We start from the raw sequence: 22,263 nt of genomic DNA, 5'->3' as shown, positions 1-22,263 counted from the left end.
ATATGACTAGTTGTCTGGAGACTGGCTTATTGTATTGCTTATCTATGAAATTTGTTTATGTATTTCAAAATAATGTGTGTGCATTTGTAAGATAAACATTTTTCTCCGATCTGCCTAAAAATATAAATGTAAATAAACAAAATTTTATCGATTTAATGTATTTTCTCCAGAGTGATTCATGTAAGATATATTAAAATGCAAATTTGTAAGAGGTGAATCTGAGTCAGTCGCAGACAAGATTTGTATAACAGTGTTCCAGCTGCGTGATTTCTCTAGAATCATCAGTTATTTTTGGCAATTGAAACAGTTTCTCTGATTAAATATACCTGTTAACTATAATTCGCACATTTGATGAAAGATTGAATAGCCCCCTTCAAGAAAGATCTGATATACTTTCGCAATACCAGTCGATTCTTTAATATACTATATCATTTCGACTGAAGCCCTTAATCGATCCTTTGATTAAATGCACGTGCTTAGGCTTTAAAGACTAAACTATAAAGATTAAAGCATCAAGTATACGTGTATAGAAACCATGAATAAATTATATGAAATAATGCACAGATTAAATAATAAAATAGAGGGTTCTAATCTTTTGTTGGCAATAGCTAGGCAAATACATCAAACTACAATAATGAATATCCTAATTAAACTCCTTTACTGTTCATAATTAATCAGTAAATTACAAACAAACAAACACAATGTACTTCAGAAAGAAAATCAATGCACTTCCTCGCGGGATTGTGGGTCAAACGCTACTTTGTCAACCCGCCACCAATGCCATTTTAATAAGGACCAGTCAAGTGAATAAACAGTTCGCTGTAAATCGCTCGTCTGAATTCGTGTCCAGTGTCTCACTCTCCAACACAACGTACCAAGCTTAATTTAAAATCATTGTGCGACATGGGTACCAGGATTCAGATTTTGTAATTTGTATGGGCCAATGTTTGCTAGAAACTAATTATTATATCGCTATTTTACTTTCATTAATGATAGAACAAAACAACATCATTTTGCAAGGAGTAGCTATCACATTTGCTTATCTGTCAACTGCAGCTTAGTTTGAGCTTGGACGTATTTTATAAAGTGGTACAAATGAACTCATCATGAAAAGTACGGGTTCAAATTGTATACGCCAGACTACAAAAGACTAATCAGTGACGCTCGAATTAAAAAAGTTAAAAGGGCCAAATCAAGTATGGAGTTAACTTGAGAGCATTGCGGACCCAAAATTCCGAAAGGTTTTGCCTTATACCGATAATGTTATTCACTCCTAAGGTAGAATCCAAAGTTTTGTTGATTTTCTTAGATGTACTTCAAAAAGAAATAAATATTAAAAATATATATCATTGATATCTTCTCAGTTTTGTTTGTGAAAAGAAATTACATAACAGTTAATAAAATATGCGTTTCAAATATTTATAATTATGTATACCATGTATACAGTTACTTTGCATTCAGCGTGTGCATTGGGAAGGAAATGGTTAAAAATGAGTTCTTAATTATTCGGTATTATTCAGTCAAAATTTCAATAGCGTCATTCTTTTACAAATGATTTCAATTGACTGAATGTAAAAGCATTTAAATTTTATCGATCACTCTCTTTACATTAAAATGTAAATACATATTTTACATTATAGCACCAGTTTCAAAATATTTTTTAATTCTCAACAATAAACTAAATGCTTTGTGTATATTTACATTCATGTATTAGACTGAAGACTATCGACAGCGTCGAGTATAAGTAAAAACATAGATTCTGTCAAAGTTAAGCCTCTGACTGATAATGATAGAACTGATACGAGAGGACGTGTTTACCTTTACAATTTCTATCAATCAATTTCATCTTTAAACATAGGTAAATCGTTGTCTGCTTTCATTGGCTCCCTCGCTTTCACGTTATTTAAACTTATAATTCTCCTCTCTTCTTTTATTTTCTTCACTCTGGACGACAAATATCTCTCTGAACAGTCTGAGTCAATTTGTAGTATATCAAACATTTTAGATAATTAACTTGCAGAAAAATGGCAAAACCAGAGCTACCACGGGGCTACTTAGGAGCTCAACCAAAGTTTGGTGATGTTGGACTAAGCACACTTAGTCATGATAATCCTGAGATTACTTTGGATACTAACGAGGTAGGCTTTTTTTTTTTAACTTTACCATGTGTATTTTATTACTTAAGCTTCAATGCAAAACTACATATACTAACCATATTCCTATCAATAGGCTTATCCGGTTCTGTATAGCTACACTTTTAATTTTGAACTTTACATTTGTTTATATAACTTAGTAACGTTTATGCAAAACTGCATACTATAAATATTCTTAATAGTCGATCTTTGTATTCCTGTCTTAAGAATCATGCTGAAACGGTGATCGTTAGAATCAAACTGCTGATATTTATGTTTTTAAAATGAGGAAAAAACTTTAAATATACATTACAGAAAGCTTAACATTTATTTGAAATAATCTTGTGTGTTAGATCAACACCCTTTCAACTTTATCAAGGACACAACTTTAAAAATCATATGTAAAGGAAAGGGATATCCTAACACTTTATTATATCTTATTCAAATATTGAACGTAAACTCTGATTTTTTCATGTACGGGTGACTTATGTTTTATTTTGAAATATACAATGTGATGTTTAAATGCTTGATTATGAATATTTCATACTTTGAAATTAACGGTTAAGTTATTATGAAGAATGAACATTTCATAAACTTATATTTGATAACCGATAATATAACAACAAAAGTTGTAAATGGAATTTGATGAATTCCTTGTAATCATTTATCGAACAATTTCTGCGAGAAATGATCAGGTATTTGTTGATTTCCGCAAGACTGTAATAATGTTAATCAAAAGAGCCCACATCAAAAGCAATAATACTTATGTTTTATATACATAGTTAACCTATATATCAAGCTTAATCATTGTAAGCATGGTTTATGATGGTGTGTATTGATACTGGAATTCTCTACCTGAATCTATCAGTAATAATAATAATCATGACGAAGAGAGAAGCCGACATACCGTTATATGTCAGTCTTTATACATGATAGTTTATGTTTTCTTCGCTATCTATAACTAACGGAAGTACAGTATACAATCCCGGGAAGGGGCAGAGCTTTTGTCAGATTTTTCTATTGCAGAGCTTACGTGTTTTATCAAAACATCTTTGATAGAGGGCTACTGCTTGCAATAAATGTATTTATCTATAGCTCCTAGTGGTAAAGAGGGAAGCATTCCTTCGAAAGTTTTACATGACACCATTTGAGTTGGTTGACCGTAATGGAATATGGTGAACACAGATGACCAAGAACATGTTTAAATTACAGATATCATGATCCCGTCCTATTTTCATCGATTGTAATATCGCCGAACGAGACATATTCCAAATAATGTTCTTATATGAGCTACACGACGGGTGCTACGTGTGGACCACGATCTGATTACACTTCCGGGGCTCCTGATGTGTTATGATTTTAGATTTGTTTGAAATTCTGGTCGTTTATCGTGTTGCCATGGTTTTGTCGGTGGCTCTTTGACCCGATATATATCAAATGTGCAACTTTAAGTTTACAAACATAATATTTAAGAATAAATATTCATCCTATAGTACAATTCAAACCTAAAGAATGGTTGGGATCTAAATTTTAAAGTTGAGAAAGGAACCATATCATGCTGACAGCATGTTTCAGAAACTGTAAAATACTTTTTATGAATTCATATGATCTGTTGCACTGGACAACGGCTGTACGCCGGTTATAGAACTTGGTTCATTATTTTTATTATGCATACTCCCTATTTGTCCCAAGTTCTGAACAAGTGTTATTACTTGTGATGTTAACTTCACGGGGTCTTAAATTTAGTTTAAGAGATTCAGACGTGCTTGTTCTTGCCTTTTTAAACTGGACAAAGTCCCTCCCCTACCTTGAAAAGCATTACCCAAATTGCTTTATAGTGTAATCCCATCCTCTCTGCAAAGAAAAAAAACGTCCGAACAAAACCACCCATTCTTGCTATTTATAATTATGTACAAAATATGAGGAAATAAATTTTAAACGTTGCAATTATCGTAGACTACTATCGTTTTGACTCATCATATCAAAGGGCTTTCTGTTTTATAGTCCTCTTTAAGACATTAAATTGTAGTTGTGATATTTACGATGGGTTCTCTTTTGGTTTAAATAGATTTTAAGCAGATTCTATTATGTGACCAATTAATAAACGTGATGTTGCATCAAAGTAATTTTAAACTTTCATGTGACGATTTAGTATCACCATAAATCGAATTAAATGTAAATTTGATCTGAAGTTTCATTACTCCAATTTGCTTAGTCTATAAATTAAATGCTTGATACCTCGGTAAAACCATCACTTTAAGCTTGGTTTCAAATGAATAGCCACGTGTATAAATATTGACTTTATTCACCCAAATCCACAAGAAGATGGGCTATATTGTGTTGCCCATGTCCGTCTGTCCGGATGATATAAAAGTATCGCTTGACAATCTTTTGAAATTTGAACACAATGACATGGGAACATGCAATATAAGTCTACTTTTATTTTTGGCGTTTTTTTTGCATTTACCGTTCTTGAGATATATACACAAAGGTTTGTTAAATTTACATTCAGGGTCAAATATGTCAATTTCGACTTGCTTATGACATAAAAGTAACACTCTAATTGGCATTTACGCATTTACATGTCAAGATGATATCATCTTATTCATTTATCAGTACAACTGACAGGATTTTGAAGAGATAGAGGAACTTACTATTTAGAGATTTAAGGAGCCAGATAATGGCTCTAATGATAACACTCAAAAAGCCTCAGTGCTCTCCTCTAACTAAGCACTTTTGACTAGGATAAAGGTCGTGGGTTCGGTTCAGGTATTTGTTCTATCGAGTTTATATTTGCTGCTCATCCACCAATGATATGATATTTATCAGAGGATAAATATATCAAATCGAAGAAATGTATCTTAGATCGAGAAGGTTGATGTTATCGTGAACACTGTTACATTGTGAGCGCTAGAACGTTCAAAATTAATGTAATATTTGCCACTGGACTCATAACAGCCATCTAGCAATCACAGTTCCTCTCATTTTGATATACGAGACAGAAACATAAAACGTTTGCTTCGCTAGATTTATATTTTAGGGAAGCAAAAATAGATGTAACCATAGGTACAAATCATTGTAACTTCGTTACATAATGGTTGTCGCGACAGGGCGCTTACAATTTATTTCATTGTAAACGCGATAAGTATTCAAGTGTGCCTGCATGATGCATCATATCTTCGCTTAATGTGAAAAGATTCAATTTCAGATTTATGCTGTAAATACCTATTGGATGACATGATACATAAACAAATCTATAAAAATAGTCAGCACATCTGTCAGTGATCAAACTTGAGAATACAACACATTTGTAAAATTGTACGTGTATTTAAGAAGTTTGTTGAACACTGGCTTAGTAATCAAGTTCGCCCACATTTGCGTCCAAATTAAGTCAAGGAAAGTAAAGAAAAGTTTTATAGGCTTGATGAAAGAATAAAAGTGCAAAAAAATCTAATATTTTATATGATTCAGAATCTGCCAGTCCAATTCAACACTAAGTTCTTTGTTTTTGTTTCAAAAGATTGTTATTTGATGATTTTGCAAAAAACAAAATCTCTCATCAATGCAGATTTTCACATTCTTTCTGTAAACCATATCTTATATCATACCATCAGGTATTGTTTAGATCTGCAAAAGCCTTTTCAGCAGAGAAAACAGATTGTCTAATTTGTTTTTTGGATACCGTTCTTGAGGCTACGGCACAATCAATTATATTTTGGCATTAACAATGCAGTCAAATCATGAAGCACTAGTTACAGATATTTATTCAGTGTTTAACGATAAATAAAGCAAGCTCATTCCATGAGAAACTAATTTGTTAATTAAAATCCAAATGAAAGATTGCATGTTTGTAATTGTGCAGTATTGGAATGTCTCGCGAGAGGAAGCAATATCCTGTTTGTACTGTTAAAATGCACTCAGATATAAGAACATCATTCAGACATTCTTAAGACATACATGTTTCAAATCGTAACATGTAACGAGTTATGTCCAACTGTTCCGTTTAAAATTTAACACTTTGAGACTATGGTTGTCTCAAATTTTAATTCATTAATTGATTGTTCCTTTTTTTTCATTTTCTCATTTTTACATGCCGAAATACGTCTAATATATATATATATGTATAGGATAGACTATAAAGGGAGGGGAATATTGATATGTATAGGATAGACTATAAAGGGAGGGGAATATTGACTGTCATCAAAACAGAAGGGCATCTTGGATAGGGACAAGACAATTGTTTGCAGCAACCTACATCTTTCGAATCCCTTACACCGATGTTCAGTATGCCATACATATGTATGTCGATTGATGTATTGATTTCGTAACGTCCAGTGGCAAATATGTCATACATGTTCAGGCCGAAATGTATTTATGTCTAAAACAAATTGAACAGTTGATTATGTAAGTTTTGCAAAGTAGGTAGACCGGGTAATATGTATTGTCAAAGAGAAAAGCAGTATTAAGCAGGTCAACAATTGTTCCTTGCAGTTTACGAACGAACCCCCCAATCGGTCTCTTGAACGTGCAGATATTTTGGCACTTTCTAAAAACGCGGCATCGGAATAAACTCCCTAACAAATGTACATTGTTTGTACATACAGATAAAACCTGTATATCATAGTGCTTCATGTTCTACTTGTATTTTATAGCTCAATCTGCAACTGCATTAAAAAATTACATGTGACTTTTATTTGCCAAGATTTCCATGGAAACAAAAGATAAACTTTATTGTTTATACAAATTCTACTATTCTATGATGTTAACATTTATATTTACATATTTTATGATTGTTCAAGCTAACTTGATTTGTCTATTTGGACTTGCAAGCAGAGAGATAAGATATTATAATTAAGTATACACATCCAGAGAACTGACAAAATATATACTTTATGATATGCTTATGTTTTTGTATGCATCTCTCCAGAATCCATTAAAAGATAACACATAAAACAAAAACGCTATATGCACGATAAACAAATAAAATTGCAATCAGCTTTTTGATTCGTGAATCATATAAATTGCAAAATGTAACAAATGCGAACTTGAATACAAACTCCACATTATTTAACGGTACAGGGTTAATAGAAATCGTTTTGTACATGTCCATTCAAATGTTTTTGTTTTTTTTTACTTTTCCCTCTTTAATTGAGATTCTAGTATATTTTCATCTGCAGCGGGCAATAAGTATACTACTGGCAGATTTTAGTATCATATATAAATTAGTAAGAAAGAATAAAAGAAAAGTAAAGATTAGTAGATATAAATAAACATTCTGAGCTTGAAGGTATATGCTGAAACTGCTTCAACACGTACACTCTTCATATTACTTTTTAGGAATTTTGGTCCTCAATGCACTTCAACTTTGTACTTTATTTTGGCCTTTTTCACTTTTTTGGATTCGAGCGTCACTGGTGAGTCTTTTGTAGATGAAACGCGCGTCTGGCGTATGTACTTTTAGTCCTGGTATCTATGACGAGTTTATTTATAGGGTTTGTTATGCCAATCTGTTACATTATTCTTTTTTGTAATTAAAAATCTCAACCCTTTTTTCATATATTCTAACTTTCAAATCACAGTTTTGAAGCCGATTTTTCAACATTTAGGGTAGACATAAAGAATTTTCAGAATAAGTGAATAATCAATTGTTAAATTTCATCAGACAAGCATCGTGGTCACCATGCAGGATGTGTCTGATTTCAAGGACATTTTTGTTTATGTTGGGTTTATCGCTATCTATTGGGTATTTACTAAACCATTTATTATATTGAATTTATAATAATAAGCTTATCTAAAAACGAAATCGATGTTCCAATACATGTTGTAAATAATATCATTTGTGTTTGGTCAATATTTTGTTTTATCAACCTCAAAGTACTTTGGTAATAGGACTATGAAGGAATGCTTTTAAATCCGTAATGCTATGAATGCAGACGACGTACATTCCGCGGATTTTCTAGTTTTACTGCACGTGTTTGACGCGTGTTCCTGTGATCACCTTCATCAGGTATGCTGAAGACAAAACGTGTGATAAGCCAAATACATTATATTGTACTTGCCATGTTTAATTACACAACCTGACAAAACAATTACAAAACCATTGTAAAAAACTGTCCTAGTACCACTAAGTGACATATTATATCGCAAACTACAGCTACTGAAGAATGTGCACTGAAATTTATTTTATTTTTTTTTATTTTCAGGTTGAGATCAAATTTCGAACAAGATTCCCTGTAAAGGTGACAGCAAACCTAGTAAACTGTATCACCCAACAAGAATCGTCGGACACTATTTTTACACAGACACAGGGAGATGTCGTCAGTTTCATCGTTAAGATGTCGTCCGTGGGATATCATAAATTTCAGATTTTCGCACTTAAGGCTTCAGATGATAGTAAAACTCTTCCAGGAGTATACAATTATCTTCTAAACTGCACAAGACTGTCTCATCGGGTCTTACAGTTCCCTAAACAATATGCTCAATGGAAGCAGGGCTGTTACTTGACCGAACCACTGACCATTGACCCTGATGGATCATTGAATGACATCAGATTCCGGGTCTTGGTCCCAGGTGCAAATGCGGTAGCCGTAACTGTTGGCGATAGCTGGACACAATTAAAAGATATTGGGCAGAACAACTGGGAGGGAAGTGCATCAGCAGCGAGGGGAGATAGACTAACATTGAACGTTAATTACGCTGGTAAAGATAATACGAAATACGCTACTCTGCTGGAATATTCTTTGTAGGAACTTTTATTTAATTTTCACTTATTATCAACTATAGGGCTTTGAAATGTTTTATAGCAGCAATAACTTTTTAAATTAACATTTAACTTGTTTTATGAAGAGACAATCTGTCTGTGCAAATAAAGGTTGGGTTATACCAATACAATATTATTAGTGATATACGATTGTTTCAATGCTTTGATATCATCTTTTAAAATATTTGTAATAAATTAATATATATGCAAACAAACTAGTGTCTATTTTAGAACCGTTTGTAAAATATAATAGCACTGGTCTCAAGTTTAATTGCTTAAAAACTCTCAGATGGATGTTGAATAAGATATTTCCTCTTTATTTGTTTTGCTCTCTAAACTTTCTAAAAAAATAGATAATGTAGTCTACATAATTAACGGAATACAATTTTAGATGTATCCATAGAATAATAACATCAAATCTAATATTTCAAAAGAGGCAAACGATTCTAAAAGCACATACAAAACTGACTGTGCAATGGTAAAAATAAACCCGTAAGACAAACAAAGCAACTAAACTCTGCATAAAAATTACACTAAGCAACACAAACCCCCACTAAAACAAAGGGGGTGATTCGAGGTGCTCCAGAATGATATATAGAACCTGCTACATTCGTGGCATCCGGTAAAGGTAACATATTGCTGATTATGTCGAGATGTTATTCGTAAATGAATTGAACGGAAGACATGTTTTATAACAAACAAATATTTGATTTGTTTCTGATGAGTTATAATTCCTGCCTTTGCTTTATTTCGATAGAGTATCTGTGTTGGTTTAGTATGTCAGTCTTATTCAGCCAAAATCTCTTAAAATTGCAATTCACAGCCATCTTTCGGCATGTTTAAAAGTACGCTGAAATGTCGTTATAAGCTTTACGTCTAAACTTAAAGTTGTGATATAAACGATTTAAGGACTTTTTGAAAATAAAAAAATGTGAAATTGACTCGTGAGAAATTTGCCTTACATGCTTTTGACACCAAAGATACCCCTTTAACCCATTTTATAATTAAATACATATTTCAACTTCAAAAACCGAATAAACGGCTCATAAAAAATCTTATAACACCAACATAAAAAGAGTTTTACTATTTATAATGTTACACCTTTCTTTGCTCAATATTTTATTGTCTTTATGAATACGAATCACAAAACTCTTCTATTTTATAACCATCTTAAGTTAAGTAAACTTTCCTTTTACAAACAAATATTATTTTTCATCTTCAATGGTCCTTCAATGCTGAAATAATATTTTGTTGTTGAAATAAGAAACGTTTGCAGACCGAATAAAATGGTATTTTAAAGCAAATAAGGATGAGGATAGTATATTACATAAAAAATAAAAATAAAATATCTTTTGTTCACGTTTCCAAAATCAACAACCATGTCTTTAATATTTTGAAGGATTTTTAATGAAAAGTACATGTATACTTTTATTTGTAAAGTTAGTGAGGTTTATCTGTGTAGGATACACCATACACCAAATATAATTATGATATAATGCATATAGTATTAGAAAATAGACCAACAATCAAAAACTGAACTTTGACCACTGAACCATAAAAATGAGGTCACGGTGAGCTGACACCTGCCAGCTAGACATGGACGACTTAAAATCATTCCATTCACCAAATATAGTAGACCTATTACATACAGTATAAGAAAAACAGACACAAACTCAAAAACTAAACTTAAACCACTGAACCATGAAAATGAGGTCAAGGTCAGAGGACACCTGCAGATGGACATGTACATCTTACAATCATCCATACACCTAATATACTAGACTTATTGCTTATAGTATCTGAGATATGGACTTGATCACCAAAATTTAACCTTGTTCAATAATCCATGAAATGAGGTCGGGTCAAGTGAAAACTGTCTGAATGGCGCGAGAACCTTGCAAAAAACGAACATACCAAATATAGTTATCCTATTACTTAATATAAAAGAAAATTACATTACAAAAAATCTCAATTTTCAAGTAGTCACTTAACCATGAAAATGAGATCAAGAACATTGGACATGTGACTGATAAAAACTTCGTAACATGAGACATCTAAATACAAAGTATGAACTATCCAGGCCTTTCACCTTCTAAAATATAAAGCTTTTAAAAAGTAAGCTTACGTTGCCGCCGGATCATTATCCCTATGTCGAGCTTTCTGCGACAAAGCAACGGTCCACAAAACATTACATAGAAAACAACAGATCTAGTAGCATGACCAAAATCAAAACTCAGATTTAAAATCGATAGAGGATAAACAGTTTCAGTTCCACTATTGGCACCCTATGCGTTGCTCAAGTCGAGTAAATATTCATTGATAAGTCGTCAATGTTAATTGACAAAAAGAGGACGGGATTATGATTACGATTGTATTTAAACATCTCCGTAATGATATGCGACACAAATATTCCATAACTGTGAAAAATATCGTAATAGCTTCCGTAATACTATTACACTGTTGTGGCTTCATCGTATCCCGATAAATCTTTTATCATTATCTTCCTTGTAAACAGAAACTGCACATTAAGTAAATCATTATATAACACATGCAGTGGCGGATCCAGAAATTTTCATAAGTGGGGGCCCACTGACTGACCTAAGATGGGGCCCGCTCCAGTCGCGCTTTAGTGATTTTCTATATAAGCAACCATTTTTTTTCCCAAAAAAGGGGGGCCCGCCCCCCCCCCCCCCCCCCCTAAATCCGCCTCTGCCATGCAGTAATTGGAAGATAGTATTCCCCATAAATGTGCAAATGTATATTTTTTCTCAATTATAGGAAGTCCTACTTAATTTCTTCGAGTTTATGCCTGCATCCATAAGCCAATTAAACTACTAGTAATATATATTCTGTCAGCCATCAAAGGGCGATCATCCTAAAATAGTCTACTAAAAGTTACAGCAAAACTTAATTGTGCATCTGGTCTTGCTAATCATATTTGCTATTCAAAGTATTTATGATATATGTTTAATAGTTCTAAAGATAAAAGATAAAAAAAGACAAAACATATGTAAAATGCGTCATTGCATGTGTGACACTTACTCCAATACGGAGTCGTCTGATGATTTCTGCCGTGTTGATTTATATGTGAATCATATCGAGCTGATCACTTTTGCGATTCCGATTCAAAGTTTCGAACTATCTATCTATTATAGTTTTAAGGATATTATACAAAAACGCAAACAGTTGCTGGTAAAAGATATACTTTTTGTGATAAAAAAGAAACTTTTTAAGATAATAGGAAGTAACGTAAAAAAATTTAAAAAGTATTTAAAAGGGCGATATCTCCAAAAAGGAGTCGTCTGACCATTTTTGTGTTAATGGACAGTAGCAAGATCGAAATATTCTAAATATTTCTGCCCGTCATGTTTCCTCTATTCGAGGTATTCAAGATTATATACAAAACTTACATTTTACCTCATATGTTATATTATAAGCCATGTCTGCCATACATGTTGGCAGGCAGGATCACAACGGACACTGGACACTTTGTTTTTTTTACTAAATATATCAATAATAATTGTTGCCAAGTTTGTTAAATTTAGCTCAGTAATTTCTGAGATCTTTGTAAAAGTTAACGGACGATGGGCGACGACAGATGTTAATAAGTGATGGCAAGCAAATGTTTTGATTATAATCTGCTTTTTTAGCATTTCAAATATATATTCATAAAAAATTATTTTCGATTTTTAGTTGATTATTCAGCAAGTATAAATATTTAAAGGCACAGGTTTTGACTGATTGGACAGGAAATGTATCGTAGGTAGTAAGTTATACAAAGAAAGTAAGTTATTCAAAGAAAAAAAAGCAAACGATTTCTCGATTCTGGGAAAGTGAATTACAATAAATCACTTGCACTTAAAACTGTTTTCGTGGCATTGGTTAAAAGAACAAATTATCAAATAAGAGAAAAACAAATAACCAGTCGAGGTTGTTAAAAAAACCTGTCAACCCATGTGAATAACTTTCTAGGAACATTTGTTTTTCAAAATAAGTTTCCAATGCCTATATGTGTTTCACATAGCATACTAGGTAAACATTCCACGTGTTCAGGGATTCAATTGTATAGTGTTTGACATTGAATTTAAACGAATGAGCCGCTATTCAACCTTAACTGACGCATACAAATTATTTTTTTGTCAGAGACAGTTATGATGCATTGCAATAGGTGACATACGGACCCCCAAAAGAGATGTTGCAGTGCTACTCTTTGTCTTTTCAATCCAGTAGGAAAACCCTTGCCAACGTAGGACGTCCGTAATGATATGCGAGATGTACAAGTACGCAGCCACGTCCGGTCCATATGCCTTAGCTTTACCAAAAATACCATCTTTTTCAGTGAAAGTCCAAATTTCCCCGACCTTGATTCCGGAGTGTCTCTATTGCAGGATGTAACCATTGTATTTATTGTTAATGTTTTCCCGTCTTGAATGTGCATGCAATATTTGCCCCGTTAAGCAACTAACAATCAAACATTCACACTTAATGTTTGGAAACGTAGTAATGTTTTGGCACTAACTCAAATCAAGACAAAAAAAATGAACAAAGGTTTTCATTGTAAATTATCAATTTTTATATTTTCGTGTTAAAAAAAGTTACTGTAATTAAAAGAATAGACATCAAACTTTCCTTGAAATAGAATCTGGTTAGGTCAAATTCGTCCCTTATAATGAACCCATGTCCTTTGATTGACCTGTTAAACAATCTGTGGTATTTGGAATTCTAATTTACAGAAATACCGCATCCAATAGATATGGATGAAACACGTACTATATGTATAGATCTATCGGAAAACTTCATTCATTAAAGAATTCATCAGAATACACATAGTTCTGCTGGTGTGATAACGAAGGATTAAACTCTCAACCTGAGGTCCGTTTAATATTTGTAAAATCACGCCCTTCCGAATCTTTATTATCATTGACATGTTATGTAAATAGAACAGTACATTTCAAATAACTTTGAACAAGAATGACAATCGAAAAATTTAATTCCTGTATATAAATCAGAATAACATGTACTTGAAAAAAATTAATGTGAACGAGAGTGTTTGTTTTAGGAGATTACCAATTTTATTTTATATCAATAAATCCTTTCAACTAGTTGCACAAAAGCATTTATCCATATCTACACGAGTTGCCGCCCACACTTTCTTAAAGTGTTTTATACAAATATGCAGTATATAAAACTTATTATTCAAGTTTTACAATTGTATATAAAACTTATTATTCAAGTTTTACAATTGCACAATAAAATTTAAAAAAAATATGGAATTGACTATTTCAACAGAAACAAAATTACGAAATTAAATTTCGGATAAGACTTATATATTACAATATTATTTCAGTTTCATAAGGAAAAGTTTATCGGTATATCAAATTAAACAAACAATTGACACTACAAATCTTCTCAAGTTTCAGAAAGAACGAACAGTTCAAAATATGTATTTCATTTTCAGTATTATAAAAAAGATATCGAGAAATCTGTATATAATTTAAAACATGCATACAGTCTCGTCCTTATAAAGTTTGTATGAATAATAAACATTATTAGAACATTCATATTTACAATAATACTCTTTATTGTCAAATAAACCTATTTGTGATAATGTATTTAAAATCGACTGGTCAGACAGGAACATATATGTTGCGTATACTTTAAAATAATCAAATAGTATATCTCAAAAGTTATTACACTCACAAAATGAAATTTAATGTGAAAACAACTAGGACAATATAAACGGTCGTTTCTTTCATAGAATACTAACTTTAGCTTACAACATTACATTTCAATATTAAGAGAATATTCCAAAAAATCTGCGATATAATAATTATAAATGTACTTGGACGTGTTAACGTATCAAATTGGACATGTCAATCTTACTTAAGCAAAGCTGGTTAATTGAAGCAAAACAATGTAATTTTAAATATATGACCGCTTTTCGACAGTATTTCAATTTCACAAGGAACAAGTTCAGTATGATTATGCAATAAATTGTCATATGGCATGGTTTCAGGAAGAATTAACAATATGCATTGCATTTCAATATTAAAAAGGAGATTCCAAGAAACCGGTTTAAAATGGGAAAAATATTACGCATACATGAAATTGGGCAATACTTATGTATTTTATCGTCTGTGTATTCTGTCGTAAAAACTTTCCATTCCAAAATATCATATTAAATTTCTTATAATTTCGGCTCATACCATTGTATTTGTCTCAATTCATAGACCTTAATTTGGTGAATGAAAACATCAATGTTTCTAAACTGGTCGTGTACAATTTAAATTAAATTCTTTACATTTTTCGACTCATTGTACCTAATATTGGTGTTTCAATCAAGTTACCATAATTTTACAAATATTGAGGAAGATACAGTTGAAAAGTGACACATAACCGCTACAATAGTAATCAAATTTTGACAGTTGTACAAGTGAGAGGTTAAGCGCTTTAAAACCAGGTTCAATCCTCCATTTTCTACATTTGAAAATGCCTGTACCAAGTCAGGAATATGACAGTTGTTGTCCAATCGTTTGATGTGTTTTATCCTTTGATTTGTCATTTGATTAAGGACCTTCCTTATTGAATTTTACTTGGAGTTCAGTATTTTTGTGATTTTACTTTTTACGTGGGACTTGAACCATGTAGGAACTATACGCATCTATAATAATCAGTTCGGAAGAGATTTATTTGGAACAGAAATACACAACAACGCCATATATTCGAATAAGCAAAGATTGACATTTGTTTAATTTTAAAACTCTTCATTACATACTAGTAATCAACTTATATTTTTTCATGATTTATTTCATTTATAATTTCAATCATTATCACAATCGCGACGTCACAATTATGACAAATCGCAAGTATTGTACTTTGAATAACAAAAACTCTGTACTACTGTTCTGATGAGTAGCAAATTATTATGTATTTATAAAGCCAAACAAGTACATGGTTGAAGAGCATTGAGGAGTCAAAATCCAAAAAGTTGTGTCAAAAACCATGTCGACAGAATAAATCCATTACCTTGCGGTAACCTTGATGTTGTGTTTTTTTCAGTTTATGTTTAGTTTATCACATTTTTAATCTAAATTAAACTTCAAGAAAATAATAAAATGATGAAGAGGACATTTAAACTCAGTCAAAAGTCAAAGAAAAAAAGATTACATCAGGTTAAAATGAACATCTATAAAACGACGAAAAGACACGAATTCACATAAGCACAACTCTGACCACTACCAAAATTAATGCAATCAGGTGCTCCGAAACGGTAATCATGGCAGTAACAAACCAAAAATGTAGAAATTTGACAAATTATTGCTCACCAGACCAGTTCCGTAGGAGTTGCCATTAGAACACCAAATGAAAAAGATAAATGGACAAACTATTTAAAAAAAAAAGAAGCTGCAAATTGAATCTGTGCAAGGGAAACACCTATATATATGACAACCAAAGTGCCAGTTGATTATCTTAGTTAAACTGCATAATCCAACCTTTTTGATTATTTTATACAATTTGAAGATTCTATAATTATGAACATTTTATAACATATTAAGAAATGATGAAATCGTATACAAAATTACTACGTTTCGTATCAACCTGTACTATTGATGAATATATTAAAGTCTGATTTTAGATTGAACCGGTTTACTGTAGGGAAATTGGCCAAAATTGTCCTTAACTGGTGAAATTCCAATCATTCATGAACACGACAGGTCACCATTAGAAACAGAAAAAAATAACTGTTCATGCATTAAAAGTAAAGTTAAACAGTAATGTGATGGAAAAAAAACAGTCATGCCCTTTGAATTTACAGTAAAAACCCAAATGCCCGGTTAAAGCAATAAGGCACACAGTCAATGCACATCAACAAATACGAAGTACAAAGATTTACCATAGCACAATAAAGTGATGTACCGAGCTTCGTCAAAAGGATATCAACAAAATAGATTAAACAATAAAAGTAATAATTTACAAAGACAAATAAAAGAACACAATAATTAAGATGTTGAACAACATCAACACCTAGTATCAATATGTCAAGATCATCGTGTATTATTTATCAACAAGGCCTTGGTATCTCCCGTTGACCTTTTATGAAAAAGGACGAGATGTTCTTTGATATGACCCTAGTTCATTAAATTCTTCTCAGACACTTGTAACATTTTATAAAGTCTGAGCAGCAGCTTCAAGCTCTTGAAAACAGAATGAGTTGGGACATGTATATCTGGTATGCACCTGAAGTTTGTATATTATTATCACTGCAGACAAATATAAAAAAGAAGATGTGGTATGATTGCCAATGAGACAACTATCCACAAGAGACCAAAATGACACAAACATTAACAACTATAGTTCACCGTACGGCCTTCAACAATGAGAAAAGCCCGTGCCGCATAGTCAGCTATAAAAGACCCCGATAAAACAGATAAGACAATGTAAAACAATTCAAACAAGAAAACTAACGGCCTTATTTATGTAAAAAAATGAACGAAAAACAAATATGTAACACATAAACAAACGACAACCACTGAATTACAGGCTCCTGACTTGGGACAGGCACATACATCAATAATGTGGCGGGGTTAAACATGTTAGCGGGATCCCAACTCCCCCCTAACCTGGGACAGTTTTATAACAGTACAACATAAGACACGAACTATAAAAATCAGTTGAAAAAGGCTTCACTCATCAGATAGACAAAAAATAAAAGTGGACGTGGCCGGGTAAGTCCATCTTCTGGCAATTCTTTTGTCGGTTATTCAGATGAATCGGGAATATACTGTTGTTTGTACAGAATTTTGTGAAGCTTAGGTACCCAATGTAAAACAAAACAAGTACTCCGATTTGATGTATAACGTCATGTTCTGTTCATTGAAACCACGAAGGACTTATCATCCTTGCAAAATGATATGTTCTGAATGTGGGTGGAGTGAAACTTTGCAAAAATGATCAGCAAGACTACATTTACATAGACGTCAACTACTTTCTGATGTTTAGGATTGAGCATTCCTGATGATGGTAAATACATAAAAATCCTGCGAATGCACTAAGAATAAAGTGTCATTTTCATTTTTTCAGATATTATACAAAAAATATTAGAATAGGAAAACGTAATTTAGGCTAACAAACTAAAAAGGAAGTATTTACAAACTGACACTGGGTCGACCGCCAAGATGGACGGGGAAGTTCCACCTTTACTTAGCACTGAGAAATAAATAATGTTGCTTTGAAACAGGCCTTCTAAATACACTAATCTGACAGTATGGTAAAGAAACGGAATTGGAATTTTTTTCAAATGCTCGATTGATAAAAAAAAATGCAACCTACCATATTTTTTTTTTTCTTCAATTTTTTGTAAAGAATATATTATATATAAGATTATAACACAATGTTGACTGCTGTATCCCTTTTTTACATTTTTACCTATTATGTCTGTTTGTTTTGTTCACACATCGTTGTCAATATAATGGAATATTATGCGACTGTCATACAAGTAAGAAATTAAGCTAGCTATAAAACCCGATGTTGTTTCTTAAGAGAAAACGCCTGTACCAAGTCAGGAATATGATAGTTGTTACCTATTAGTTTGATGTGTTTGAGCTTTTGATTTTGCCATTTGAATAGAGACTTTCCATTTTGAATATATTCCTCGGAGTTCAGTAATTTTGTAATTATACTTTTGACATGAATAAATAAAGGCAACAGTAGTATACCGCTGTTCAAAACTCATAAATCCATGGACAAAAAACGAGGGAAACGCATTAAATATAAGAGGAGAACAATGACATAACACTAAAATGGTTTTAACACACACAGAAACGGACCGAGCATCAGACAAAATCCCACGAGAATAACAAATATAACATCAAAACCAAATACATGAATTTGGGATAGACAAGTACCGTAACACGTCTTATCGCAATGTGAATATACACTAAAAATAAGAGAAAACAAACGACACAACGTTAAAATGTAATACACACAGGAAGGAACTATAATATAACAATGGCCAACACTCTTTCCAAACAAAAGTTTTGTACAAATATCAATTTTACCATGGAAATAGGCCTTGTCCGCATTAAAAGTAATTTTTAAACGGACCGAGTCTTGGTATACCCAGACAATGATAACACAATAATGGCGTATGCAATACCTCACATGTTTGATAGTTTAAAATATTATTTTAGAGAAAACGTGTTTGTTCTATCTGTTTTATCAAGAAGAAAAAAACGTTTATTAATAACTATAGAAAACAACGATCACTACGGTAGTTTTCAATGATATGTGATCAATCTTATATATCATGCACGATCTCATTATGGCATATATTTGATCAGAAGAGTAATATACATTTAATAGTCAATTCTTCCCATCTACTGATATAACTTACTTCACGAAATTGTGTCTATTATTTGACGTCTTGATCAACAATAAAAACATACGTCGCAACAGGCATTAATCTATACAATGTTTTGATATTGTTAATTTTACAATTTCAATATTAACTGACTTCCTATGTATCATATATTTGGTATTTATAACCTAAGTGGCAGCAAGGATGTGTAAATATTTATTTTGTCTGGCATTCAGATCAATGAAAAGTCAGTGGTCGACTTTCGACATTTACAGTATATTCTTTCTACTTTTTGCTACTTTCTTTAATTATATGCGTGTGTATGTATTCACCTACATTTTCAACGACAGTTTGGTCCAACATGTTGGAATTTTTTCCCCTGCGGCATTGACACATTGAAGGAGGGTTATATTTTCCCGCGTATTCCCTACACGACCGGGCACCCTCCGCGCTAATACTCCAGCAGGCTGATATTCGAGATTGATCCCAGTTTCATCCATATTCCAGATTGATGTAGGGGAAATTTCTTTTGTTACTGTTTGCAGTTCCTTGAAGCAGTTACCAACAACAGTTGCATTCAGCATTCTTGGTGCCAACATCTGTCTCTTTGTTATTCCAAAGCCTTTTTCTGACTACTTCCACCATTCTGTCTTCAATTTCAATTGGTTTGGTTGGTTTTCTACCAAATTCTAGTGCTATTGGTTTCTTCCCAGTTGTTCTGTCGTTTAAACTTGACATGGGGACATCATAGCGTATTGATGCTTTTCTAATTGACATTCCACTTTTAACTGCAACAACTGCATGTTTACTGTTTCATTATAATTATGTAAATATGCCTTTAAATTTATTACTTGATTACTATAAATACAAAAGAACCTTTGTTATTTGCGATGTTCAGGTAAGAACATACATTTTCTGTAAGAGATACCCTTTTTTAAATCTTTAAAATAGATGCATTTCGGTAAACTTCCAAGATTTGTTATTCTTTACGAATAAAAGGAGATGTGTTTGGGTATTATTTTTCATGAAAGGTATATATAAATATCACATTATATCTACTGACAAGTTCCTTGGCTCGCCAGCAGTAACTTTAAACCAGCTCAAATACCAAATCTGCAGATATGTTTCAAAGCCGTCGTTCACTCTGATATCGGTGGATGTAGGAACGAATGAGTTGGTCTTTTTTGTAATTTTGTAATGGTCAAAACATTATTATTCAATTGTCACGAATCGACAAATATATTATCAGCACAAAACGACGGACATATTGAACAGCACAAATCTTCACACACATCAGTGTAAAAGAGAGAACAAAGATAATACTGAGGGGACATTCAAACGCATGCAAAGTAAATAATTCACATTTTGATACAGAAGTTTAATTTTTACTTCAATTATCTTACACAGAGAAAATGTTAACATTTGACAGGGGTACATAATATCAAAAGTCGTGTTGGTCATCAGTTATTTTATCTACACAATTTTGCATTCTGATGATATCGTTGCAAATTATTGCATTTTCTAAATGCATTGTTTTAAAAACAGATTTACACAATAAAACTATACTCCGAATCTCAGAATCCTTGTCATACTCAGATTGCGACGATTCCGTTAAAACGTATCCATGAAGATTAAATTGTTTGCAAGTTTCAAAATGAGTGATAAGATCTTGGCCGAGTAAATATACTTTAGGGTGATAGAAAAACCATTTATTTTCAAGTATTGCTATAAGTTCTTTTCTAGTGAGAAATATTTCCATCTTGTTCACTACAGAAAATGTGCCAATATTGCGTAAATTCTGTAGCTCCAGGAAGGACATGGTAACTTAATGTTCTGTGTTTTGCTTATTATGAGCAACAGGATGTATGTCACTATTGAATCAGGATATAATGTTAATACGTCCAGAGCATACGAGATCACCACCGGGTTTTGATGGTTCTCCAGATGGTCATGCAGTTTTGGTGTTCTGTGGACATTTCTATTAATTATTTTCACAATGATGATGTTTTTTTTTTTCATCTTCTCTCTTTAAAAAATTATAATGTGGAATTTTTATACGTTATGCACATTTAACATTTGTTCGTCCAAAAATATTTTATTCGATTCAAATGTTTGTTTGAGCTCCAGTTAGACTACTCCCTAAACACCAAAAGTTTATGGCAATAAATTATTGAAAACAAATCACTTCAGACACCCATTTTAAAGTCATTCACTACAGGCTATTTGCTCAACCTCTTGATCGCAAGGAAATTATTTATAAAATATTGTTTTAACAAGACAAATATATTTCATCTTTATGGCTTAACAATCTTAATTTGTTATGACAGATTATTCATCAGGACACCATGGTATCAATATATATAAATGAACTAACAATGAAAAGGGATAAAACAAGACAGAGCAGAATGTAAGTTTCTCTAAACTTACCGTGGTTACTTGCAAGTAAAACTACGACGGTTATCTCTGATTATCTCTGGGTCGGCTAGATCAGCAATTGTGGGTTATTCTGGCTCTAGTTTTCGACTGCCGGCAGATCCGAAACGAGGCTCTCTCGTCTTCCGGATCTGCCTCCAATGTGGAGCACCACCAATGACCCTGAGGTACTACACTCCCCCCAACTTTGTACAAAAGGAGTAACCCCCGGGTAAAAACAAAAGATCATGCTAGGGAAATCAGTAGGGAATATACCAAAAACAGGATCAGAAACACAGTAGACCCGCCCCCAACCATGCCCTATGGAGACTGAACTACAGTTGGTCACCCCCCATTCCCCTCACCCTCGGGATCCCCATGACACACACCCCAGGATTACGCATATATACATCCTTCCCTTTTGGCCAACGGGCCCTCAAATTCATTACTAAGAGCCAACTGGCTATAACTATGGTTAATTTAGGAGCCAACGGGCTGTAAATTCATTTACTGGAAGCCAACTGGCTATAACTAATTTATCTAACAATTGTAACTGGCCAACGGGCCTTTCTGTTGCTATGTACATGTTGGGAGTTGACCAC

General features: G+C 32.7%; 1 protein-coding gene across 1 annotated transcript; it reads left to right on the top strand.

Annotated features, from left to right (window-relative positions):
- Positions 1-1,878: 1,878 nt before the first annotated feature.
- On the top strand, positions 1,879-9,037 carry LOC134716131 (kyphoscoliosis peptidase-like). Its single transcript, XM_063578917.1, has 2 exons — positions 1,879-2,138; positions 8,336-9,037. Exons 1-2 carry the CDS (start codon positions 2,025-2,027, stop codon positions 8,876-8,878), a joined length of 657 nt encoding a protein of 218 aa, XP_063434987.1. The 5' UTR covers positions 1,879-2,024; the 3' UTR covers positions 8,879-9,037.
- Positions 9,038-22,263: the final 13,226 nt, after the last annotated feature.

Source organism: Mytilus trossulus, chromosome 4 (assembly GCF_036588685.1).
Source record: "Mytilus trossulus isolate FHL-02 chromosome 4, PNRI_Mtr1.1.1.hap1, whole genome shotgun sequence".
NCBI lineage: Eukaryota > Metazoa > Mollusca > Bivalvia > Mytilida > Mytilidae > Mytilus > Mytilus trossulus.
This window is presented reverse-complemented; position numbering and strand designations above follow the sequence as displayed.

Excerpts from the sequence above, each read along its gene's own strand:
- LOC134716131 (XM_063578917.1), top strand. The coding sequence starts at position 2,025 with ATGGCAAAACCAGAGCTACCACGGGGCTACTTAGGAGCTCAACCAAAG. Across the intron at positions 2,139-8,335 it reads TTACTTTGGATACTAACGAG|GTTGAGATCAAATTTCGAAC; the intron begins GTAGGCTTTTTT and ends TTTTATTTTCAG.